The following is a 27,185-nucleotide window of genomic DNA, read 5'->3' on the forward strand; positions in this document are numbered from 1 at the left end:
TGAATTTTCAGCCATTACTCCAGTCTTCAGTGTCACATGATCCTTTAAAAATCATTATAATATGCTGATCTGAGCTCAAGAATCATTTTTTTTTTCACTTTATCAGTGTTAAAAACAGTTGAGCTGCTTGATGGTTTTGTGGAAAGCAATATGTTTTTAATACAAAATTACAAAATGTTGAAAACTGTTGCACTGCTTGATATTTTTGTGGAAATCATGATATTCTTTGATATAAAATGTTTAAAACAGTTGAGCTGCTTGATAATTTTTGTGGAAAACAGATTTATAATACAAAATGTTGAAGTTGCGCTGCTTGATATTTCTTTAGAAGTCCTGAGATTTTTATTTATTTTTTTGATACAAATTGTTGAAAACAGTTGCATTGCTTTATAATTTTTGGTAAATCCTGTTATTTTTTTATGCAAAATGTTGAAAACAGTTGAGCAGCTTGATATTTTTTGGAAAAACATTTTTTGATACAAAATGTTGTGCAAAACGGTTGTGCTACTTTATATGTTTGTAAAAACCATGGTTTATTTATTTATTTTTTTAAACAAAATGTAAAAAAAAAAAAGGTGTTTTTTTTTTTTTTTTTTTTTGTGGATGCAAAATGTTGAAAATAGTTAAGCTGCTTGATATTTTAGTGGAAAACATTTTTTTATTCAAAATGTTGAAAACTGTTGAGCTGCTTGATACTTTTTTGAAAATCATGATTTTTTTTATATACAAAATGTTGAAAATAGTTGAGTTGCTTGATATTTTTGTGGAAATCATATTTTTTGATACAAAATGTTTAAAACAGTTGAGCTGCTTAATATTTTGTAAAAAACATGCAATTTTATAATAGAAAGAAGCAGCATTTTTATTAAAATAATATTTAGTAGCATTCTAATTGTCTTTATTGTGACTTTTGATCAGTTTAAACTAAGCATCATTTAAAACAAAAAACATCTTACTGTCCCCCAAATGCGAGCACTCACTGAATTTTACCGTTGCAGTGTATTTTGGTATTTTGGCTTCAGATTAAGTAAAAATGATTCATTGTGTTCGTTTCCAGTCGGAGTTGAGTTGTATGGATGGGAGCTGCACCTGTTCCTTCCCTACCAGTGAGCTGGAGAAAGTTTTACCTGAAAACATTCTGTGCAAATATTACGAGCGACAGGCAGAGGAGGCCGTAGCCGCCACCTGTGCTGATGAACTGGTCAGGTGAGTTAAACATGTTGATAGACAGCTATATGACATTTCTTTATCTGTGGAACACAATAGGCGATATTTGTAGAATGTCCAGACTGTTCATTTCAATACAAGGATAGTAGTAACTAGAACTGATAAGTAATTCACATAAGTAGTGCATATAGTGCTTTATATTTCAACTTTTCGAAAGCCATGCAATAGCACTGAGTGAGAAACAGATAGAAAATTGTACAAACTTGAGATTTAAATGATTGTATGAAGTCCTAACAATGCTATTCTTCACTTTCTTTTCAAGGTGTCCATTTTGTAACTTCCCAGCACTGTTGGATAAAGACATTTCTCTGTTCAGTTGCCCAAACCCACGCTGCAGAAAGGTTAGTCTGTGTACCTGAATACACTAGTGTGTATGTGTTGCATATCTCATTGCAGTGACCTCTTTATGAAAGTACTATCATGATCTGGATCAGTTCTCTCTTCTTCTGTCCACTTCTACTTCTGAGCCCCACAGTGGTCACTTGGTGGCGCCATAGGCCTGTGGAAAAGGTCACAGAGTCTGTGGTTTGCAGTTTGACGCCCCATAATGAGCTTTGCTAGATAGAGTATGTGAAACTAATGGTATTTTTTCATTGGCTGGGTTTACTCTGCTAGAATTAGTCAGGTCAGGGCAAGAACAGAGACAGCCATTCATCATGTCTGCTATAAATATTCAGCACTCCGAACCCTAAACAGGGCTTAACCAGGGTCAGAGAAGTTCAGCAGAACTAGATGAATCAGTATTCCGGGATATCACGGTCTCATGATGTTTTGGAAATGAAAACAGGGAAAATGTCGCTTATACCTTCAGGATATGAATCACAAATCTCAACCTGTTGTGCTTTAAGAAGCAAGGTTTCGTAAAACAGACTGAACTGTATCAAGTGTTTGTTACAAGTGGCAGCTGAAAGGAGATAATAACTTAACGACATTTTTCAGTAGTGTGATAGTAGCTGTTTTTAAAATGATAAACTTTTCCAGTAATAACCTTCTAGATGATTCATTGGTCCGTGTTTCTCCATAATAGTATACACTAAATATTGCTGTTTATTAAAAGGTTTTGACTTTGTTTTATAAATTAGTTTGCGTTCTAGTTTTTCTAGTTGTATTTATGTTTAAGTTTCATGAAACATAAAAAGTGGTCACACTTTATTTTAAAGTCCAGTTCTTGCTATTAACAATCCATTAACTACGGCTCTTGCCTCAATAAACTAATTAATAGTTTATTAATAGTTAGTAAGGAAGTTAAGTTCAGGTTTTGGGTAGGATTAAGGACATAGAAAATGGTCTTGCAGAATAGGTGCTTTATAAGTACTAATAATCAGCCAATATGTTAATAATAGGCATGCTAATAAATAACTAGTTAATAGTGAGAGTTATTCCCTATACTAAAGTGTTACCAAAAGTGTCAGCCTAGAGAAACCCTGGAAATGGTCAGGGTTGTTCCAGCATTTCCTTTGTCATGGGAATATTAGGGATGTTTTTTTAGCGGAAAATGTATTAAACTTACTAAAATCTTAAGTATGAAAATATGAAGTATGCTGTAACATGCTGTAGTACAGCTGTACTGGGCAACGCTGGTAAAATGATGTGCTACCCTCTCAACCACTGATCTGCTCCGGCTGTAATCTGCTCACATGCTCTGATAATAATAGCTTTGTAGGACTATATATTATTTGGATAATTAGTCAAAAAAAGAGAGAGAAAGCAGTTATATCTGATTCTGTTGCACAGAACTGAATAAAAACAATACATTTAATATCAATATATTTTCTGTCCAATTTTATTGTTATTTTCAATAAAAGTGTGGTTATTTTATTTCCTTGGAGTTTTAAATTCAATGTTATTAAAATGAATTTAAATTCAAAAGTCTTAGTAAATTACTTTATAATTTAATAATATAATAAATAATTATTACAGAGCACTTTCGGTTTTGTTTTTTTTGAATTATTTTTTTTCTAGAATTTTCAACCCAGAATTTTCATTTTGGTGCATCCCTAATTTTGATATTGTTACATCCCTAGTAGTTTATAGCTTGACAAGTTTTCTCCAACGCTGCTTACAAGTACATTTGATGTTTTGTCTTCAGTCTTATCAGTGTTGGGCTGTGAGGAATGTATCAGGCAGTGCCAGGACACAGAGATCTGTCAGTCGGTCTGTGTGTTAGTGGATTTCAGCTGGCAGGCGGAACATGTCAAGGACTCTGAACTCACAGCTACTTTCTCAACAGGCCTGAGAGGAATGCTAGAGCCGCCCGCCTGCAGTTTGTCAGGGCTATCTTTCCATTCATCCGTCAAGCTCCATTTATCTCTGTTTGTCCCTCCATCACTTTTAAAGTCATGAACGCATGTGGGAGGGCTGTGATCGTGAGTGCCTTTCAAACATCATGAAAGCTGTAGGTGTATGTACACATACATTGTAATTTAATGTGAAGTATGTTTGGAGTTCCTGTCAGTTTGAAGCAGACCATTTCCCACATCACTTTGAGTGTCAGGAGAAAAGGTTTCTCATAAATTAGCTTGGTATTTGCAATCAGTGGAGTATTTAGTATGTTGAGTGTTGATGTATTACATTTATATAAACACAATTAGTTTTTTGATTTCATAATATTCTGCATTTTCTTAGTTACTGCGGGAAAACAGTTGCTTGTGTGTGTGTTTAGCATTTCAATTAAGATAGAAGTAGAGCTCCCTGGTTGAAAACGCTGCTTTAGTGTGAAGTTAAACATTGTGTTTGTAATTTTTTGTATATGTATGTAGTAAATGTTATGTGAGCGTAATAATGGAACTCGGACCATTGAATTATTGCAAAATTAGTGCATAATGGAGATTAATTTTTAAGCATTCAGTGGTCTATTAACAATTATTCTCTAAATAACGTTGTTGATTATAGTCTGAGCAAGTCTTATTGATGTGAAAGGGAAGAAGATGGTAGGCGTTTCCCGTTAAATATTCTGCTATAACAGTACTGTTGTGTTTTCGATCATATACCAGTTGTCCTCTGGGTGGCGCTCTTGTTCTTTGATGCTAGTGCAGTTTTATTCTGCCACACATCTGCTGCTGATTACACTGCTAAACCCCGCCTCACACTTCTGCAGCAGCTCACAGCAGGGCGGGAGAGGGGGGGCAGGGGAAGCCGCTCAAACGGCCACGTCTTTGGCCTTCCTCTCAGCACAGCCGATATATTTAAATGTGCCATCAGGCAGGACCTCCATTTTCTCCTCCTCTTCGTCTTCCTCCTGGTGGAGTCACAGGACTGGACAAGGGGGGGAAATTGAGAACAGTTGTGTGGTATGATTTCATAATGTGACCCATTTTCATTTCCTCTTTCTGGCTCTCAGCATGGCATTCCTATCGAGATGGAGAACTGGGCTCTCATGCACAGCAGTGCTTGTCTTGGCCAGGATTGTGAGGACTTTTCCAAAGCTGTGCTTCTAGGGAACAAATTTGTTTGATTGATAATCTGTATAAAATGAGGAGCTTTTTTTTTTAAAGAGTCTATAATAGTAAGCAAAATGTGTGCATGCTGGGGCTTAGTGGTTAAACATCTGGGCTGGTAACTGAAAGGATGTAGGTTTCGAAGGATTAGTAAAACATCTGTCACAAAACGTTAATAAGACACTTCAGTTAAAGGTATAGTTCACCCAAAAATGATTTACTCGCCCTCAAGCCATCCAAGGTGTATATGACTTTCTTCTTTCAGATAAATGCAATCGGTGTTGTTAAAAAAATGTCCTGGCTTTTCCAAGCTTTATAATGGCAGTGATTTTGAAGTCCAAAAAAGTGCATCTATCCATCATAAAAAGTACTCCACATGGCTCCGGGGGGATCAATAAAGGCATTTTGAAGCGTAAGAAAAATATCCACATTTACAACTTCATAAACTGTAAACTCTAGCTTCCTCTAACTGTTGTACACTCATTCACGAAGGAGTAGCGGGAAAAGTGATGAAAGTGAAAATGCAGAGGAGGGATCAAAACAAAACACCAGTTATGAATTAGAAGTAAAGGAGAAAAAGAGGATTTGTAAAGAAAAATGTTGCAAGATTTTGATATAAGCCAAGAGGACAGTTTTTTTCTTTGCCGTAACCAAAACTTGGATCTTGCAAGACTAGCATAATCTCACCAGAGCTTAAACTATGTGTTCGCCGGAATTCGATTTTTCTGGTCGACTGGTAGTTGTTCCTTTTAAGCGTTAGTTGACTATTAGTCGCATGTTTATTAATAAACCATATAAATCATTATAATGAGCCTTTAATTGCCTACATTGTCTAAGTGCTCAAGCGCATGCAAAACAGCTCACCGGCAGATGTAATAATTATGAATGTGTCAGGGAAAAACAGCAAGTAGACTGCATTAACGTTTTAATAATTTATTGATAAAATAGTGCTTTCTTCGTTTTCATCTTAGAAGATGAAGTCGGCAACACTGACTCGTCACCTCCGCAGTAGTGATGCGCCTGTATTCATGTTTCATACAGATTACATAATCTGAGAATATTTGTTTTCTATTTGAATGGGTTCATTTAAAAGACATTTCACTCTTTATAAATACTATATACTGTAATATACTGTATATTTTTCATGTCTGTAAGGGAAGTATACACAGAGTTTAGAGGTTTTGCACTCAAGTTCACAAGGACCAAGACGGCAGAAATCGCACCCTGTTTGCTTTAATTATCTTACAAAAGCGCAACGTTTTTATTGTGAGTGCACACAAATAATCGTAGAGTCTTTACAGATTTAAAAGATGTATTACTCTTATCTGTATGATCAAAAATGAGTATTTAGCAATCTGTCTGTCACAGACTGCGTGAGTTTACCACTTCCTTTCTTCAGCGACTAAGCAACTAATAAAATTTTGGTCGACCAAGCCTTTTCTCATCTAATTTTTAAATATGGAGTTAAGGGTTTTAAATATGGATATTGTTCTTATACAAACGCATCAGTTTGCTTCAAAGGGCCTTTATGAACCCCTGGAGCTGTGTGGAGCACGTTTTATGATGGACAGACTTTTTTTGCTTTAAAATGTTAACAGCCATTCACTGCCATTATAAAGCTTGGAAGAGCCAGGACATTTTTTTAATATAGCTTCCATTGTATTCATGGTATGAGGGTGAGTAAATCATGAAGTAAATTTTTTATTTTTAGGTGAACTATTGCTTTAATAAGTTCGATATGTCTTTGACATCTAGGTAAAATGTACATATGTTTACAAAATTTTACACATGATCAGTGTCCAAAATTTGTGACCTAGAAATCGTGAATAATCTTAAATATCATTTGTTTTCCGTCATAATTTTTCTTTGTTTTGCATTTTCTCAAGAACTCCTTGTGGCGGCACATTACATTTCTGTAGAAATAGACACTTCTGTTTTCCACTAAAGTAAAAGTCATTGTTGTTTTTCTTTGACAGTTTCACATCACTTCCATCATTGTGTGAGGCAGATTGTCATTGCTATTAGCGAAATTACCGTGAAAAATGTACAGATGAGTTGTCAGTAGGGTTTGCACAACAGACACCGAAATCACGTTTAAACCAAACAGCTGTATGTTGGTTCATTCTCAGAAAAAAGGTACAAAAGCTGTGACTGGGATAGTACCTCCTTAAAAAGTACACCTTTGTCTTAAGCACAGGTATATTTGTAGTAATGGCCAAAAATACATGGTATGGGTCAAAATGATCATGTTCCATGAAGATATTTTGTAAATTTCCTACCATAAATATATCAAAACGTAATTTTTGATTGGTAATATGCATTGCTAAGAACTTCTTTTGGACAACTTTTTTTTAGCGATTTTCTCAATATTTAGATAGTTTTTTTATAAAAGTACTTTTAAAAAAGACAGCAAATTTGTGTCATCAACTTAAACCCGTTAAGAAACCTGTTTTTGGAAAACCTATTGCCTTTGTGAAAAATTCCTCATCACATGAATTCTTATTAAAATGACTGGACAAATTAAAGGATGTTTGTTACAAATTCTACCATTTTAAAAAGCCGTATTGTGGACATCTACTGTAAACAGTAAGGGTGACGTCTTCCTGTTTCTGGTCATTGTGTATGGAGATATTTGCAGCTGTCTAAACCACATTTGTCCATGGTAGGAACAGTCAGCTGTGGAAAACTCTGGAAATCCCAGTGCCCCATTAAGGACTTCAGTGCTCATGTTTAAGCACACAAGTTTTTCCCTCCTGTCTCTTTCATGTCTGATTTCCCATTTGTCTGTGTTGATGTGTGCCCTCAAGTCTCAAGTTCCTGTCTTTCGTGATGAGTAGACGTCCTCTCCTCTGCCCTTCTCTTCACTCTTTTCCCTCTGTGAAGATGAAAGTTGTATAACTGACACACTTTCCCCTCTCCACTGCCTCTGTGGCTCCACCCCTCGTAGTGGATCAAGGACCCTCATTGGTCAGACCCAGATCCTTCAAATTTGAAATGTGGTACAATTCATATTTGACCCAGATTTTTTTTTTTCTTTCTTAGGTTTTCACATTTCAAAAAATGCTGTTTTTCTCACAGCGATTGGATGTGTTAGTTGTGGTTTTCACATGCAGATCTGCCAACGTTCCCTACTTTCTGACTCAACTAAGTGGATTTTGTTTGCAATGTTTATTTTCCATGTATCCATGTTTCTTAGATTTGCCTTGATAGACAGCAGCAGCTGCAGTATGCGAGTCCAAGATTTCTCAGTAGTGCCATGTTTAAGTATATTATACTGTAACTTTCAGATAAATCCAGCCATTCAAAAGTTTGAGCTAGGTAAGATTTGTTTTTAAAGTTTCTTAAGCTCACTAAGTCTGCATATATTTTGGTCAAAAATACAGTTAATCGTGAATGTAAAAAAGCTTAGAATTTTAAACAACCATTTTCTATTTTAAATGAAAAGGATTTATTCCTATGATGATAAAGCTGAATTTTCAGCAGCATTATTTTAGTCTTCAGTGTCACATGATCAATTCTAAAAATTCAAAAATCATTCTAATATGTTGATTTGCTTATCATTATCAATGAAAACAATTGTGCTGCTTTATATATATTTTTTGTGGTAGCCATGATACATTTTAAACATAACAGCATTATAAATGTCAGTTTTGATTCAATGCATCCTTGCTGGCAACCTGCTGATCCCAAACATCTGTACGGTAGTGTATATTACACTTAAGATTGCATTCCATCGAAGCAATCTGGTTCAGACATGCTGTATACTCAACCGTCGATGAGTTTATAGGGAACTGTGTTTGTTCGGCCTTGCCTCACAGCATGTATCATGAGCCAAACCCAAAATCTTGAGCATTTCTTCAAAAACACTTTTGTGTTCTAGCTTTATGATATGTAGCTGTTGCTTAGGGATGTTTGTGTGTGTGTTAGCACACGCTGTGGGTGTGTCGCTCTCTCCCTGAGGCTCATTCAGGCCTGTGCTTCTCCAGAACAAGCAGCCTCCCAATCAGATGCTCAGCAAATCTCCTCTTCTGCCTTATAAGGCCAGATGCTGTTGCACGGCTGTTCAGGAGAGAAGCAGTAAGCTGTTTCACAGAGTGCCTCAACAGATGTTGCAACAGTTGACACTTTGTACTGGTATATGCTGCTTGATTTTGGAGAACTAGACATGTATGCAGTGGAATATGTCATGGTAGCTGCATGATTATGACAGAAATCATAATCTTGTTTATTTAACTAACTAACAGACTGTCAATTTGAGGCAAGCCATTTAAAGGAGAAGTTCACTTCCAGAACAAAAATGTACAGAAAATTTACTCACCCCCCTTGTCATTCAAGATGTTCATGTCTTTCTTTCTTCAGTCGATAAGAAATTGTTTCTCCAAATAGTGGACTTCAGTGGTGCCCCCAAATTTGAGCTTCCAAAATGCAGTTTAAATGCAGCTTCAAATAGCTCTAAACGATCCCAGGCCAAAGAAAAAGGGTCTTATCTAGCGAAACGATCTGTCATTTTTGAAACAGATTGACAGTTTATTTCCTTTTTAACCTCAAATGCTTGTCTTCTCTCGTCTCTGCAATGTGCATGCGTAGTCTGTGTAATCATGGTCAATACAGTTAGGGTATGTCGAAAAAGCCCCGTCTTGTTTTCTTCTCCAACGTCAAAATCGTCCTACATCGCTGTTTTACCTTTTTTGGTAAAGGGCATTTAATCTTCTTTGCACGTTCACTTTGTAAACACTGGGTCAGTACATCTGCAGCGATGCAGGATGATTTTGAAGTTTGGAAAGAAAACAAGATGGGAGTTTTTTCGACAAGCATTTTAGGTTAAAAATTATATAAATTGTCAATTTGTTTAGAAAATGACCGATGGTTTTTCTAGACGGGACCCTTCTTCCGTGGCTGGGATCATTTAGTGCCCTTTAAAGCTGCAGTTAAACTGCGTTTTGGAAGTTCAGACTTTTTGAGTCCACTATATGGAGAAAAATTTGGGAATGTTTTCCTCAAGAAAAATAATTCATCAACTGATGAAAGAAAGACATGAACATCTTGGAAGTGGACGACTTCTTTAAAGGCATAGTTCACCCTAAAATGTAAGTTTGTCGTCATTTACTTACCCTCATGTAATTTCACACGTGTGGAACATTAAAAAAGTTTTTTTTAGAAATGCCTTTTTTATTTTATTTTAGAAAGTCAGTAGTCACCAAAAGTGTTTGGTTACCAACATTTTTTTTAAAGGAGACCTATTATGCCCCTTTTTACCAGATGTAATACAAGTCTCAGGTATCCCCCCCACCCCACAGATCATTTATTATATCATTTGGAAAATGCCTTGAATGGAAGCAGAAGCACGCTGTTTTCGTGCATGTCTCTTTAAAACAAATGAGCTGCTGCTCCCCGCAACCTTTTCCAGATTAGTGCTGTGCCTTTACAGCTCGTACCTCAGATACTCTGCTAAAAACATCTGTTTGGTTTTGATTATCTTGTCTGTCTACTAAAATCAATATCAGTTTAAACCTCTGGTATACTGTTTTCTGTGCACACATCTGAAGCACACGCACATAAGCGGCTGTCACATGGCATTTGAGTACTAAACTAAGTTCTCTTTCATGTCTTATTGCGCTTGAACAGTCGAACACACACAAGTTTATATTAAAATAAATGTCGGTTATGTCTGTGAAGGTAAACAACTGGGAAAGAAATCGCATGTTTATATTAGATCCGTGTGGCAGCAGCGTTATATGTGCTCGTTTTTTCACGTGCTTTCAGAAAAAGGCTTACCAAAACAAAGTTACTTGTTAAAAGTTACCTTTTTCACATTTTCTGGGTTAATAGATGCACTGCGGACCTGATTATAGCACTTAAACACAGAAAAATCAGATTTTCAAGATATGTCCCCTTTAAAATATCTTTTTTGTCTCGTAGATGAGAGCAAGTGAGGGATTTGTTTACAGATGCTCTTGTTGTAAGCAATAAAACTGTCCAGATTGGAGAATAAATCTCTTATTTTTACCATGTTCACGTCGTATTGATTATAATGGGAGCATTTTGTTTTAGATTTATCATTACATTCATATGGACAGCTATTCTCAACAATTCTCTACTGCAAAAACTTAAACAATAAATGCTGGTGGCTTTTCCATCTGATGGGATGTGGTTGTGAAAGCTGAGTCCAACAGATGAATAGACTGAATTTACACAAAAATATGTTCAGTCAAGATAAAACTAGCGTGACTAGCTAGAGCTGTGGTTTCGGGTTATAAGGTTTCTGCTTAAATGAAAGTTATTTACACAGCGTTTAAAAGGAAACAGGGGTTGTTAGTTTTGGTGAATCAGATTTATGTTACAAGAATATGTGGCATGACCACGTTTATCAACTTGGGCTTGTTTTGTCGAGATAAAGACTTGCCGTTAAAGCCGTTTTCCTCTTGTCACACAAGCTGTTTTTCCAGTTTGTTGTGGTACTTTGATTCTATGCTAGATGTCAACCATTTTCTGTCTTTATTACACAAAATAGACCCTTACGCGGGTGCAGACTAGCGCTACATACATCCTGTGTGGTTAGAAGGTTTCTGTGGAACCTGTAAAACAGTATTTTAGTGATAAATGACATCTGCAAAAGTCACATTTCTTCTACAAACGCGATTACCCGTACTGTACGCTTAGTACTGTGATTCATGGCACTCCAGCCTGTCTAATGTCTTTCTCTACAAAAAAAACTTTTTTTGTGTTCATTTCCGTAGTACTTTACTAAAAGGTTCAGATGACAGCTTCGAAATCGTGAAAGAGTAATGATAACGGGGCTATAAATATTTTTTGGTTGCTCATAAGCTCCATAAATCATACACTTGCTTTGAAGGAATCTGCAGTGTTTGCAAACACAGATAAGAACTGTTACATAACAGGGACGACCTGTGTGAATCGGAGACTGACTCCGCCCCGTTTTGAGACTTTGCTGATCAGGAGGTGTCAGCCTGGCCTTGCAAGGTATACTTTGTACCAGGAAGCGCTGTTAAGGTGATGATGTCAGTGTGATGTCACCGCTGTATTTTTAGTCGTGTATATAAACAGGTACCAGTGTGTGTGTTCACACTCCTGACTGTGAGAGTCACCTTAAACAGAGCCAAAGTCACTTCCTGTTAATCCTGTTAACTTTTTTGCATGTGTACATGCAAACACACCATTTAGTGACACAAACTGTTGTAAATGATCAAGAAAAGATCATTCAGGAGATGAATTTAGCCATTTTTGTTTTAAACTTTCTAATTTTTTTGGTAATACTCTACAATAAGGTGTCATTTGTTAACATTAGTTAATGCATTGACTAATATGAACGAACAATGAGCAACAAATTTATTACACTGGTTCTTTGTATATCAGGTAATAAAAATAGTCGTTCATTGTTAGTTCATGTTAGTTCACAGTTCACAGTGCATTACCTAATGTTAATGTTAAATGACAACTTGAGATTTTAATAATGCATTAGTAAATGTTGAAATTAACATTAAGATGAATAAATGCTGTAGAAGTATTGTTCATTCTTAGTTCAGTAACTAATGTAGTTAACTAATGAACCTTATTGTAAAGTGTTACCATTTTTAACATTTAAAAATAGCTGAAATAGTGACATAAGTAATTCATAATCTGCAAAATGATGTGTGGGAAATATAAATATATATATATATATATTCTTATGTTCATACCCTACAGTAATAAAAATTTACTTGTGTGTATATATATATTTCTTTTATGTATGATTGAATAAATCATTAAAGTTTTTTTCTTTAATTTGCTTAAAGTTGCTTTGCGACGATATGTATTGTGAAAAGCGCTATACAAATAAATTTGAATTGAATTTGAATAGAATTTTTAATACAGCCGCCATTTAAATGTTTATGTTTTAAGTAGAAACAATTATATCATCAAAATGTTGATATAACCTACCATGTTTAAATTAAATATTTATATGCAACTTGTTTTTATTTGAGTGTTAATTATTAAATAGGAGTGAATGAACTAATTGATTAAACTTTATTTTTAGTTTTAGTTTTCAGTAAATGAAAACTTTAGTTTTTTGGTACATGGCTTAAATAATTAATTTAAATAATTGATTATTAAATATACTTCATTTTTTGTTCTAGTTTTCAGAAAATAATTTAATGAAATATTTTATGGCCAATCATAACAAATTGGTATTTTTGCAGTCTCACTCTAAAAATTGCTGGGTTAAAAGCAATTTGTAAATATTTTACCCAGCCTTCTGGGTAGTTTTATTTAACACAGCTAATGCTTAAAAAATTAGCTTTTGATTATTGCTGACGGCTGTAGTAATTATGTGTCTGGTTTTTAATTTACAACCTATTTCAGGTTCATTTTAACCGAGTCATGTAGTAATTTTTAAACAATAGTTGCGTTAAAAATAAAACAACCCAGAAGGTTGGATTAAACATTTAACCGCTAAGTTTGTCCTTATTTCACCCAGTGCGAAGTTGTATTCAACCCAAAATCGCTCAAGTCTGACCATGTATTATTTTAAATCTGAGAATGATATCTGTAAGATTATTTTTTGAAGTCTCTTGTCAGTTAATGGTGTGGGCCCTCCCATGCTATGCTGCTGTGCTCCACTAGGTGGCAGTACGTTACTGTAGTACTGCCAGTCACACCTCCTCATGTCTCCATGCTTCACGCCTCATGGCTATTGTCTGGCCTGATCTTTGCATCATTCACCATTTCCACTATAGTTTCTGGTACAGCTTTTGCAAGCATACTGATGAATGATGATTTATGTTGTTACAGCATGCAGCCTGAGGCTGGATTTCATAAATATATTTCTGAGTAAGCCACTTTGCTAGTGTAGTTCATCACGTAGGTACGTTTCCCACTTAATATGACACCCCGGGGCCAGGAGCAATTGTTCTGAGGGCATCTGCATCACACTAAGTTGTCATTTATCATCTGTCACTGTCATTAATATTCAGCTTTATCTTTAATTATTTATGCTAATGGTGTTTACCATGGGGATTGTTACCAGGCAACAGTGGGTTATGGGATTAGAGAGTGGATAGTGGCCACATGTGCTGCCTCTCCATCACTGGATCTCTCTTTCTCCGGTTTGCAGATTGCTGAATCTTCTAAAACGGCTAATATTTATCTTTAAAAAAAAAAATGCAACTCTGCTATATGGAAATGTTTTTCTTGGCTGCAGTCTTCAACAGACTGTCAAATGTGATGAAGCACCACAGCAAATGTAGAAGTGTCCAGCACATGCTAATTTAATAGCCAGGACTTTGGCTGTGAAAAGCGTAGGCGTTTACATGGTTTCGCTGCATGTTGCACTCAGATGTCCTTTCCAGTCAACTGAAAGGCAAAGCATTGTGGGCAGGCATGGCTAAAATGGAACAGATGAAAATGTTGTTCCTAGGCAACCAGACAGACGACGAATCACATCCAGAGTGGAGGGCAGGGAGCTGTGCACCCTCAGTCTGCGCTAGCTGCTTTCTGCTGTTTTATAAAAGAAAACAGCTCTGACTGACAGTTTAAATTACTTTATTATTATCATTTTTAGAGCTATTCTATAGCCTTTTGCTAGACGGTCATATTTTTGGCCCTGGTGGTCATTCCTTTATTAGTATAGTTTGCAGAGGCAAGCTATGTCTCATATTTGTGTTTAGGGATGTGAATGAACGTTTAATCTTAAGTATTAGACTTGCAGGTGTGTAGCACTGTTTATTCTAGGCTCGTGATTAATTGCTCAAATCATGTTGTTTGATAAGGAAGCAGAATTACTATTTAGACTTACTGTTTCTCCTCTTGGACAGTTAAATGGCCAAAAATAAAAAATAAAAACACATAGCATTAAAAGAGGAAAGTGCGTCTGATAGCGCGTCGACATATAGTGCCATTGTGTGGACCTTCCCCTTATCTCTTTCTCACTTTGCTTCTTGTTCATTTACACTGTCCTATCCAAATAAAGGCATAAAAAAACGCCAAAAATAAATATTTTAGATGCCACAGACCCAAAAATATGATCATCCTATTGCGAGGATCTCCTATTAAAAAGTTTAAAAGCAACTATATATTTTCATGCATAAACAGCAGCATTAATACAGTGAAAAAATAGTATTGTAAATGTGTAAATATTATTTGGAAAATAGTTTCTAGCAACTATTCTATTACATTTTTTTCCTGATCAATATAGTACTGTATTGTAGTATTTAAATGTTCATTCATTTATTTTTTTTTTTTTTTTTTTTTTTTTTTTTTTTTTTTTTTTTACTTTTTGTTGTGGGTACTACACACACACTACTGTTTAAAGTTTGAGATCAGTAAGGTGTTTTTTTTTTGTTTGTTTTTTTTTCAAATAATTCTCTTATTCTCATTAAGGCTGCATTTACTTGATCAAAAATATTGTGAAATATTATTACAGTTTAAAATAATGGTTTTCTATTTCAATATATTTTAAAAAAATATTTTACTCCTGTGATGCAAAGCTGAATTGTTCATCATTCATTACTCCAGTATTTAGTGTCACATGATCCTTCAGAAATAATTTTAATATGCTGATTTATTACTTTTATTATTTTTATTTATTATTATTTTTTATTATTATATTTATTTTATTATATTTTATTTTTTGAACCGGTGATGTTTTTTTCAGGAATCTTCGATAAATAAAAAGTTAAAAAGAACAGCATTTATTCCAAATAGAAATCTTTTCTAACAATATAAGTCTTTGCTATCACTTTTTATCAGTTTAACATCCTTGCTGAATAAAAGTATGGTAACACTTTAGAATAGGGAAGACTTATTCACTATTGACTATGACTTTTTCCTCAATAAATTCCTCATTTGCTGCTTATTAATAGTTAATAAGGTAGTTGTCAAGTTTAGGTATTGGGTAGGCTTAGGGATGTAGAATAAGGTATTAATATGTGCCTAATTAGTACTAATAAATGTCTAATATTCTAAGTATCACATGTTCCAACAAAATATTAAGCAACATAACTGTTTTCAGCATTGATAGTAAATCAGTATATTAGACTGATTTCTGAAGGATCATGTGATACTGAAGACTGGAATAATGATGCTGAAAATTCAGCTTTGCATCACAGGAATAAATTACATTTAAAATACATTTACATAGAAAACAGTTATTTTACACTGAAATAATATTTCACAATATTACTGTTTTTTTCAGCCTTGATGAGCATAAGAAACTTCTTTAAAAAAAACATTAAAAATCTCACTGATCCCAAACTTTTGAATGGCAGATATATCTATATCTGTATCTATCTCTCTGCCTATCTATCCATCCATATATATAACATTTGACTAACATATGAGACCAATGGTACCAGCAGTAATGTGTTGGGATGAATATGTAAATTTTTAAGAGCAGTAACATCTGTAAAAAAATTTTAATAACCTCATTTTTAAAGGGAAAATTTTGAATGTTCTTACTGAGGTAGATCTCTAATCTTGTTCATATTCACAGTAACACTTTATATGAAGCCCATATTTGTAATACATTATAAGGGTGTTCTTAATGCATTATAATGAATGCATAATGCATTATAAAAAACCTTATGTTATATCATCTTATGAATATTCATAAGGAAAGTTTCAATGTATTATAATTTTACTTTTTTGTGGTTATGGTTTAAGAATTAGATGATTTATAACACAATGAACATGTTGCATCCACTTAAATTACAATGGATTATATTTCTCATAGTTATAATGTATTATAAGTCTCATATCTTGCCATCTTTCATATGCTACTTTACTTAAAGCAATCAATGACCACTTATAAGTATAGTTATATAATAATAATAATAATAATAATAATAATAATATTTTTTCTCAAACAGCCATAAGATCAGATATCAGATCAGATGAATGTGTAATATGACACATTTGCTTTTAACTGTTTTTACTGTAATATCAGTTTGATTTTGATGGTACCCTTTAGTCACCTGTAGCCAACTCTGCAGCTACATGCCAACTAGCAGTCATTGGAGTATTAGTAGTATGTATGCTAACACTTTATGTTGATGGTACGTCAGTAAGTACGTCAACATTCTACCTACCCTAACCTTAAAGTTTACTTTTACATGTTGTTTGAACATTAATGTGTGTTGGCAGTGTATGTACAAATCTACCCTATAATGATAAAAATCCATGCAGTGGTTTTTAATTCATCTGTAAAAATAATATCACTGACAGAGGCCGCTCCCACAATAGTTGATTGACATGAGCTCTTACCTCAGATCAGTTGTAACACTCCAACCTCCATGTTTTGATGCCGGAGCAGGGATGCAAGTCAGACACGAATTGAGCGATTGAGGTGTTGTGTTGCTGGATGTAATAATGAACATGGTGGTCGTCATTTACTCCTGAAATCTGAGCTGCTGAAGATGCAGTAGATTACGTTTGTTTGTGAAGGGAATGCGCCTCCCGATCTACATATATCCGTCTGTGTTCGCGCAAATCATTCGTGATCCAGCTTCATTTACAGCAGAAGCGAGTATAAGGGGTTTTTTTATGAATATTTGTGATCACCTTTCCTAATAACGTGCTAGTTAGCAAATTTAGCAGCTAAACACAGCTAAGTGCGGCTAAAGTAAACAGGCTCGTCACTCCACAGAGAGAAGAGAGGGGCGGGGCGAGCAGAGCTCATTAACATTTAAAGCAACCTCGACCAGAACAGGGTTATTTTTGCAGAGCTGATTTTGGCAAGGTAAAAAGGGTGTTGTGTTACACTACCACTGAGAATTTTTAACCGAGGTATACTATAGACTTTTCATTAAGACCCTAAAGAATCATGTCAACTTGAAAATGAACATCCGATGACCCCTTTAACATAAGCCTACTAATACTCTGAGAGTTAGCTGACATGTAGTTGCAGAGTTGCTTTTCGTCGACTATAGTCAGTCAAAATAAAATGTAACCTAACATATAAACATTTTTTCAGTTGAAATTGTCTAGCTCACATCAAAATTAATCACAGGGAACACTCAAATAACACTCCACACTTAACCACTTAACAGATTTTATAAATAATCCTAATCTTAAAAGTTATAACTACAAATGCTTAAGCATTATAATTGTACAATCATAATTATGATTATTTATAAGATGATGCAACATATAAGGTTTTTTATAATGCGTTATGCATTCATTATAATGCCTTAAGAATACCCTTATGTATTATAAATATGGGTTTCATAGAAAGTGTTACCAAATTCACATTTGGTCTTCCATGGTATCACACATTTAGATCATAAAAACCACAGGTAAAACCACACATAGCAACACCACTGCAGTTTCATCTGGCTTTAAACTAGTTTAAATCATGGCAACATTTGTGGTGTGTATCCGTATCGGAGGCCTTGCCAAAAACCTAGCAAAACCACCTAGAACACTCTACCACATGCAATATCGCATCATAAAGAGAGAATCATACTTTAGTTGTCCAAATTTGGCCATGTGTACATTCTACCAGCTGACATGCTAGCAATGCTGCATTTGCATGTTATATTGTTTACAATAGTACTGGTAACCAATATGGTGTATTGACATTGTGATTAATTCCATAGGGGTCATACTAACAATACTAGTGCGTTATGTGGTTTAGGAAGCAATATGCACCTCTGATACAATGCCGGGAACACCGGCTCCTTCCGATTGCACAAACAGAGGTGACTGAGCAACAGAGACTTGACCTTTTCTCCCACTGGATGAATGAAATACAGTCCAGGTGTTTCTCTTTCCACTGTGCATTTCAGTTGTAATCAATAACACATTGTTTATTTGTGTCCCCTTCCTTAGGAGAGCTGCAGGAAGTGCCATGTGGTGTGGAAGGAGCACGCGGGAAAGACCTGCGAGCAGGTGCTGGAGAGAGACGAGATCCGGCTGCGCGTGGCCTTGTAAGTGCCCGACTTTTTAAACTCTTAGCTTGTTAATAATTCATCCGTGCACTTTTGAGGGTACTCGATAGTGTAGCGAACCACCTGGGAGGTCATTAGCATCCCTGATGCTGAGTCAGCTGTTTCCCCAGGCCTTTCTCAGGGCATGCTAAAACACTCGCTGAATTTGATGGATTCCCTTGAGTGTTATGTTTGCAAATACACATCATCCAGAGCTGCCCCTGCAGTGCGCAGCAGGCGTTCATGAGGAAGTGCACTGGAGCGTGCGTGTCTGTGTAAACTGATGCAGTGTGCAAGCAGCCTATCATTGCTGCTCAGTCTCTGGACTGGACAGGATGTGATCGCCTGGCTTCCTTCCTGTCATACACACACGAATCAAAAGACTGTGTATCCTGTTTACCCCAAACCTTTTTTTGTTGCCTACATTTATAGAGACAGGAAAGTGACCCTGGCTGAGAGATTAAATTAAAAATGGTGTCACAAAGGCAGGTTGTGTTTTCACATTGATATGATACATCAAGATAATATGCTACAGTCTCAATACCAGTATGCTTTTTATATGTTAAATAACTGATGCTAAAATTAGCATAGTGGCTTTGTTCCAGTAGCTAGTGAACTGCAAGGCAGCATCCAAACTGAAATGAATCCCTTTAAAATCATAAGGAAGCCTTTTTTTTTGACAGCATTCTCTGTCTTCATTAGTTTCCTGTCTTTGTTTAACAGTTTTTTTCTATTAAGGCAAATGTGCATTAATAGAAGGGCTGTAATGCTGTTTTTAATGTACTGTCAACATTCAGAAAATATTTAGGCTTATGTGATTTGTCATTAAACACTTAATTCCACAAACAGTACAAACTTCTGCTAATAGGGCTATTAATCTTCTGAAGTTTGTACTGTATGCATTATAAAAATGCACATCTTCTGCATGGTGGTCTATATTTATGGTTTTAATAAACAAGAAATTGATATCTGTATGAATCTGTTTATTTTACAGATTTTTTTTTATCAAGTTACATTTTTTTGTCTACATGATTCTTACTAAAATTATTTAATTCAAATTATTTTAGTAAACATTATGTCAAAGAAATATTTAATTGCAGCAATTTTAAATCAAATTTATATTTAAATAGTGTGAAATCATATACAATGCCATTCAAACGTTTGGGATCAGTAAGATTTATAACAGTCTTTAAAGAAGTTTTTTATGCTCATCATGGCTGTATTTATTTGATCAAAAATACAGAAAAAGCAGTAATATTTTAAAATATTATTGCAATGTAAAATAATTGTTTTCTATTTTTTAATATACATTAAAATAGAATTTATCCTTGTGTTCAAAGATGAAATTTCAGCATCATTACTGAAGTTAGTGTCACATGATCCTTCAGAAATCATTCTGATATGCTGATTTATTATCAGTGTTGGAAACGGTTGTGGTGCTTAAACTTTTTTGGAAACTGTGATACTTCTTTCAGGATTCTTTGAATAAAAAGTTCAGAAGAAGAGCAAGTATTTAAAATAGAAATCTTTTATAACAATATAAACTACTGTGTAAAAGTTTGGAGTCAGTACATTTTTATTCTTCCTTATTTTATTCATTTATTTTTAAGAAATTGATACTTTAATTCAGCATGGATGTGTTTAATTGATAAAAAGTGATAGTAAAAATTTCTATTTTGAATAAATGCTGTTTTTTTTGTTTTTTTTAACTTCTTCATCAAGAATCCTGCAAAAAGAACCACAGGTTCCAAAAAACATTTCCAACATTGATGATAATAATAAATTGGCATATTGGAATATTTTCTGAAGGGTCGTGTGACACTGAAGACTTGAGTAATGATGCTGAAAATTCAGCTTTGCGTCACAGGAATAAATTATATTTTAAGAGTATTCAAATAGAAAACTTAAAAAAAAAAAATGTAATTACAATAATATTTCACAAAATTACAGCTTTTTTCTGTATTTTTAATCATAAATGCAGCCTTGATAAGCATAAGAGACTCCATTAAAAACATTAAAAATCTTACAGGTCCCAAACCTTTGAACAGTAGTGTATATTAACATTATACCAGCGATCGTCCACCTGACTATCCAAGACATCAGCGTTAGCCATCAAACAACCTATATCTGTTAACCACTATTTAAAATACTCTCTAGGTGGGCAGGCTAGGTAGGTTTTGGAGCAGTGCTTACATGTAAACTGAGCCCAGATGTCATTTGTTTCATTGCCAGTGAGGAGAAGATGACCGCTGCCCGGGTCAGGAAGTGCCACAAGTGTGCCACAGGCCTGGTGAAGTCGGAAGGCTGCAACCGGATGTCGTGTCGCTGCGGCGCCTTTATGTGCTACCTCTGCCGGGAGCCTATTAACGGCTACAACCACTTCTGCCAGCACGCTCGCTCGCCTGGTGCCCCCTGCCGACACTGCAAGAAGTGCTCGCTGTGGACGGACCCCACGGTAAAGGATGACACACTACGCTTCACATTTCCCATCTTTTGTTTTGAGAGAGGCTCAGCGTCAGCCTTTCATGCTCAACATTAGCTTGTGATCAACTTTTACTTTCTATACATCTACTCAGATTACAACAGGTTTAGTGCTCCAGCTTTAGCGTTAAGACATGTAAGCCTTTTGTTCACTACCCAAAGGGTGTTTGTGCTCATTTAAACACTCCTGTTACATGAGGTACTTGCTTCTGCTCTTTTTTGACCCTCTTTTTGTAGTGTGTTTGGAGCTGTTTTGATTTGAAATTATTTTTATTATTTGATATTAATTTCTGTTTGTTTTTACTTTGATTTTTTTATAATTAACAGGCAGATGCATTAAAAACATTTATATTTTAATTGCATTATTTTAACATGCAATACATTAAGTGGCCAGCCCTAAATATGATGCATTGATAGATTATTTGTTATAAGAATCAGTCAGTCTTAGGATAAACACCAGATGATATATAGTGTAATGGCTTTGTGCTTGTTTTGTATACATGACTATTTGAGAGTCTAACATATGAGAGGTACTTGAGTGGAGCATGCTTTTTCTCATGCGTGTTGATGGATTAGTAGTGCTGAGAGGTCTCTACCACAGCAGCTACCACAGCCAACTGTCATGCATTAGCCTCATATTATATAATAGACTGCTGAGGTCTACATCTTTAGCACCAGTTTGCTATGACTAAAGCGCAAAGTGCTCATTCATTATTGACAGCATGCTGTTAATTTTTTCATTTATTAATCATAAAAGGTTGTTATAGATAGCTTCTTGGTAAATGGACGAATAACGCAAATATTCTGTTTTTAAAGGGATAGTTCACCCAAAAATGAACATTCTGTCATTAATTACTCACCCTCATGTCGTTCCAAACCTGTAAGACCTTTGTTCATCTTCAGAACACAAATTAAGATATTTTTGATGAAATCCGACAGCTTTCTGACCCTGCATAGACAGCATGAAACAAGCTACGAGAATACTTTGTGTGTTATGGTACAGTCGTAAATGCATGTCAAAGACTGACATGAGAAGAGGATAAATTGTTGAAAAAAGTTATTTTTGTTTTCTTTGCACACAAAAAATATTCTTGTAGCTTCATAACATCACAGTTGAACCACTGATGTCACATGGACTATTTTATCAATGTCATTGCTACTTTTTTTGCTACTTGAATGTGTCGGTTGTGTTGCTGTCTATGCAGGGTCAGAAAGCTCTCAGATTTCATCAAAAATATCTTAACGTGTGTTCTGAAGATGAATGAAGGTCTTACGTATTTGGAACGACTAATTAACTATCCCTTTAAGAGGAATGAATCCTCTGCTTATCCTCATTTAACTAATTTAATGATTTATTTTTATGAATTTTTAGAAGTTATCTAGCAGAATGTTGCCATTTTTACACCCTAGATTTAAACTCTAATTCACGTTTCTAATTTATGCATTATAAATTAACGTATACATAAGTACTCCACATTTAAAAGAAGTCTCTTCTGCTCGCCGAGCCTGCATTTATTTGATCAAAAGTACAGCCAAAACAGTACATTTTTAAAATATTTTTACTATTTAATATAACTGCTTTCTATTTAAATATATTTCACAGGAATAAATTACATTTTAAATATATTCAAATAGAAAGCAGTTATTTTAAATAGTAAAAATATTTCACAATATTACTGTTTTTGCTGTACTTTGGATTAAATAAAAGCAGGCTTGGTGAGCAGAAGAGACTTCTTTAAAAACATGAAAAATGATAGTAAAAAAAACTGTTGACTGGTAGTGCATAATATATTTGGGCTTTTAGGGAGGAGTAAAAGCAGACCACTGTAAAGGAAAGTGCTACACTAGACTTATAACACAAGACAAAACAAAAGCATCTTTGTGAAATGGAATGCGGCCAAATTTTAGCTCAATTACCTTGCTTTCATACTTGTTGGAAGCCAAAGTCATAATTGAAAATAACATTTTTCCCAGCCCTTCTCCACACCATAAAAAAAGGGTGAGAAGAAAAACTTAATTGGTTCAAATTTCATATATGAAACGTGCAAAGTTTGATTGCAGCGTTAATGAGGATGAGGAGCTAGTGTTTGTCCTGAATGTGTGGTCACCATCAAAAAGAACAGACATTATTCTCACTCTCTTCCTTTGTTGTTTTGTGGGAACAATACATTTTGGGTTTGGCACAACTTGAGGATGAGTAAATCATTTTTTTGGGGAAACTATCCTTAAGCAGTGAGCGTGATTGAGAAATCCTTTTCCGGTTGATTCAGGAGTTCCACTAATTATCCGATTAAGGCGTTTGAATCGTGTTTCTGTGTGAAGAGCGCAGTCAGGGTGCCGTCCCGCTGGCTGCCCGGGGGGCTGCAATTACCCCTCCATTCAGAGCCGTGCCTAATCACCTGGCACCGTGCACCAGGCTGACTGGTAAACTTGAGCCGTTTTGTGTTTGACCGATGAAGTGGACTCCTCCCAAGTTCATCTGATGTCCCATTTTCATCCAGGCTGTGGTCTGACGCGGACATTGGCATCGGATCGTTTCTGGCGGGCTTCGTCGGCCTTTTCACATGATTGAACAGTAACTGGAGAGCCTAATTGCGTGCCTTTTTGAAAGGCTTTTTTGTTCCCTCTACTTTTGCATTTCTTCTCCCCCTTTCACTTTCTGTCTTTTTTTTTAATCCACAGCAAGACGATGAGCGAATCATTCAGGAGATTCAGAAAGAAGGTGAAGCGGAGTTAAATAAGAAGATCAATCAGTCAGGTCAGTATTTCTTAGTTGATGACTTTAGTCGGCCGCCTAAAGCCGAGTGGTTTCTAATGATATTTTGCAATGTTTCCTCCTCAGAAACCACAGGGAAGAGAGTGGGACCTCCCCCCCGAGCCCATCCCAGCGAAGCGCCCTCGGGTTACACCGCAGGCCCCTAATGCAGCTCCTCAGGCCGTACGCGCCCCACTGCTCATCCCCCAGGTCATGCTGCCCGGGCCAGCGCAGCGTGTTTTCCTTCAGCCCATTCCAGCCCCCTACGTTCCCCCATTGCCCAACTTGCCCCCAGTAAATTACAACCCACGTAACCTGAACTTTGACTTCAATATGCCTATGCACTACGGACCACCGCATCGCTTCTTCAGACCTCTTTGAGGACTCCATGGTACAAAGCGCCACATTCGAACTACTAAAAAAAAAAAAAATCCAGGCTTCTGTGTCTTAACTGTTAGCCCTCGCTGTTTTTTTTTCTACGTATTTTGTAAGGGGACCCAAACTGAATTTCTGGAGAGTTTTAAGATCCTGTTGGATTTGCTTCTTTGTTGAAAGGCGTTTTTTGAACAGCATACAGAGTGAATTATATATGAACGCCTGTTAGTTTTCAGTTCAATAAACCAGAACTTGATGGAAATGTACAGACTGTTTGTGAAATCAGTCAGTGTGGGCCGCTTTCTAAAATTCAACATTTACGTTGGTTTGGCTGGGATTTCCACTGATGTTCCTCATGAAGTCATCAAAAGAATCCACTGCAGTCAGCAAACTGCTTTAATGTTTTTTTTTTTCTATCCAGGGTTTTTTTTATTCAACATCTTTCCTCATGGAAATGCCTAGATTAGTTTAGATGGGTATTGATGCCATTTCAGATCTGTAAATCAAACTGTAGGACTAGTTTTGCTACTGATGTTTACACTACTGTTCAAAAGTTTGGAATCAGAAAGACATAAAGAGTATTAAGAAAATAATGCTTTTATTCAGGAATGCATTAAACTGATTGAAAGTCACAGTAAAGACTTTTATGATGTTATAAAGGATTTTTATTTCAAATAAATGCTGGTCTTTTGAACTTTCTATTCGTCAAAGAATCCTAAAAAAATGTATGAGTTCTCACAAAAGTATTAGGCAGCACTATTGTTGTATTGTTATATTGATAATAATCAGGGTTGGGAAGGTTACTTTGGAAATGTAATAGGTTACAGATTACAGTAGTGTAACTGTTTCAATTACTTTATTAATGTAAACGATTACGTTTGATTACTTTTCAAAATTTCCACTGTTAATCATTTTCAAACATTTTAAACAGGCAGGGTTAACCTTACAGTCTTACTCAACAACACTTACTCAACAACAACACTGTCGGACCTTCAAAATACTTAAATTAAGATTATTTTCATTTAATTTTAAAGCACAGCCACCACAAAATCAGACTTTAGCACCTCTTTTTACTTTGAGATCGTTTTGAGGTTAAATGCAGATTTAAATGAATAAAATTTAGTTTGTTAGCTATAATACTGTTTTGAAATCAAATCTTTGCATAGCTTTTTTTAAATATAAAATAAAGCATATACATAAACCCAAATAGGAAATAAAACCGTTGCCAAATAAACGTGTCCTGTTCTGTGTCTTAAACTCCTGAAACATTGATTTTCCCAAATTTTAAAGCAGTCAATACAATTTGGGAAAGAAATCAATCAAATCTGTATGTGTGTGAAAATATTCGTATGTAACCCCCTTTGTAATCGCTAACATTTTCATTACAATATGAAAACAGTTATGAATTGTAAAAAAAAATCTAAATATTTCTGTTTTTACTGACCCAAAACTTTTGACTGGTAGTGTAGATCAGGCATTATTAGTTTGTGAGTCATAGTCCTTAAAATCACTGCAATATTCACAAATTTATATTGGCGCAATTTGTGAATATTGACTCTGTTGCCCAATCCTAGCTGGGCTGTAACATGTAAGATCTTATCTGGTTTGCGTCACAAAAGGAAATGAAGGAGGAACTGTAAACAGATGTTAATGTGATGGTGGAAAATATTCAAATTTAATTAGATTATAGACATTTCTTTGCTCTGGTGCATCCTCACTGTGAGCTTAACAGTCTCTCTGATGGATGTTTTTAAATTTAGATCTGTTGAGTTATTTTTATAAACTTATAATTACAGTCCTTTGCTTTCCATGTTCATACATCAAAAAAAAAGACACATTCTTGTACCAAACATCAGCAAGACCACATGAAATATTCCAAATGCATTTTCTGCACTGTAACAAAAACAATTTGTTGATTTCAGTCAACTCAAAAATAGTTTAGTCAGCTTGAAATGCTAAGTTGTACTAAGTGACAACTTAGATATTTGAGTTCATTCATCTTAATTTTTAAGGCAGATGGTAACAAGCCCAGCCTTTAAGTTTAACAAACTAAATTGTTTGTTTAGTCAATTCAAATATCTAAGTTTTTTCACTTAGTAAAACTTAACATTTCAAGTTGACTTAATTTATTTGAGTTGACTGAACTTAAAATTTTAAGTCTGCAGGGTAACAAATTATTTTAAGTTGACTCAACAAATTATTATTATTATTTTTTTTTTTTACAGTGTATGGGGGGAAATCTTAATATTCTGAATTGATTTAAACATTATCCAGTGGGTTATGGTGTGGTCACATTAGCAAAACTTTATCAAAATATCATGGGCAAAGATACATGAAGCACCACTTACTCAAGAGGTCATTTTCAAAGTAAGCAGTTTTATGTTGGTCATTTTGTGTGTTTGAAGTTGTGTCATAAAACAATAAGCCCCAAGAAGCCGTGGTTTACAGTGAACTTAAAACCGCTAAGGGGTGTTGTTAGGCACGACGCAAAGCGTACCTTAGCTGTTATAAATTCACTGTAAACCACTGCTTCATGGGGCTTATTGCTTTTATAAAACGGTTATTCCATATTTGTAGTAAGGTTTCACAAAATAAAGCAGCGCAAATAAAGTGTAATGATATTAATAAAAACATTATTCTTCCACCAAACAATGTAGTTCCTTAAAAACAGTTGTGGTCGCTACAGAGTGGTTGCTGAGCAACACACAGAAGCGTAAACAAAGGTGTGTGTTTGTAGTGTAATTTACAACAGCATAGAACGCGACTCAACCAATCAGAATCAAAGAACAGAACCATTTGCTTTATAATGAATCAATAAGCCCCAAGCAGCCGTGGTTTACAGTGAATTTATAACAACTAAGGGACATTTTTAGGCACAACATGAAGCGTCTCTTAACTGTTATAAATTCACTATAAACCACAGCTGCTTGGGGCTGGTTGCTTTCATAAAACAGTTATTCCATATACATAGTAAGTAAGGTTTCACAA

At 35.2% G+C, this 27,185-nt stretch overlaps 1 protein-coding gene across 1 annotated transcript in view; it reads left to right on the forward strand.

The window, feature by feature from the left end:
* The window catches only part of rnf216 (ring finger protein 216), a 35,572-nt gene extending 10,954 nt beyond the window's left edge, over positions 1 to 24,618 (forward strand). The window contains 7 exon segments of the mRNA XM_051106123.1: positions 1,058 to 1,206; positions 1,490 to 1,568; positions 18,489 to 18,586; positions 20,819 to 21,041; positions 23,750 to 23,825; positions 23,910 to 23,935; positions 23,937 to 24,618. Coding sequence (XP_050962080.1) covers positions 1,058 to 1,206; positions 1,490 to 1,568; positions 18,489 to 18,586; positions 20,819 to 21,041; positions 23,750 to 23,825; positions 23,910 to 23,935; positions 23,937 to 24,203 — 918 coding nt within the window. The 3' untranslated portion in view covers positions 24,204 to 24,618.
* The last annotated feature ends 2,567 nt before the right edge of the window (positions 24,619 to 27,185 follow it).

Source organism: Labeo rohita, chromosome 3 (genome assembly GCF_022985175.1).
Source record: "Labeo rohita strain BAU-BD-2019 chromosome 3, IGBB_LRoh.1.0, whole genome shotgun sequence".
In the NCBI taxonomy this organism is placed as follows: domain Eukaryota; kingdom Metazoa; phylum Chordata; class Actinopteri; order Cypriniformes; family Cyprinidae; genus Labeo; species Labeo rohita.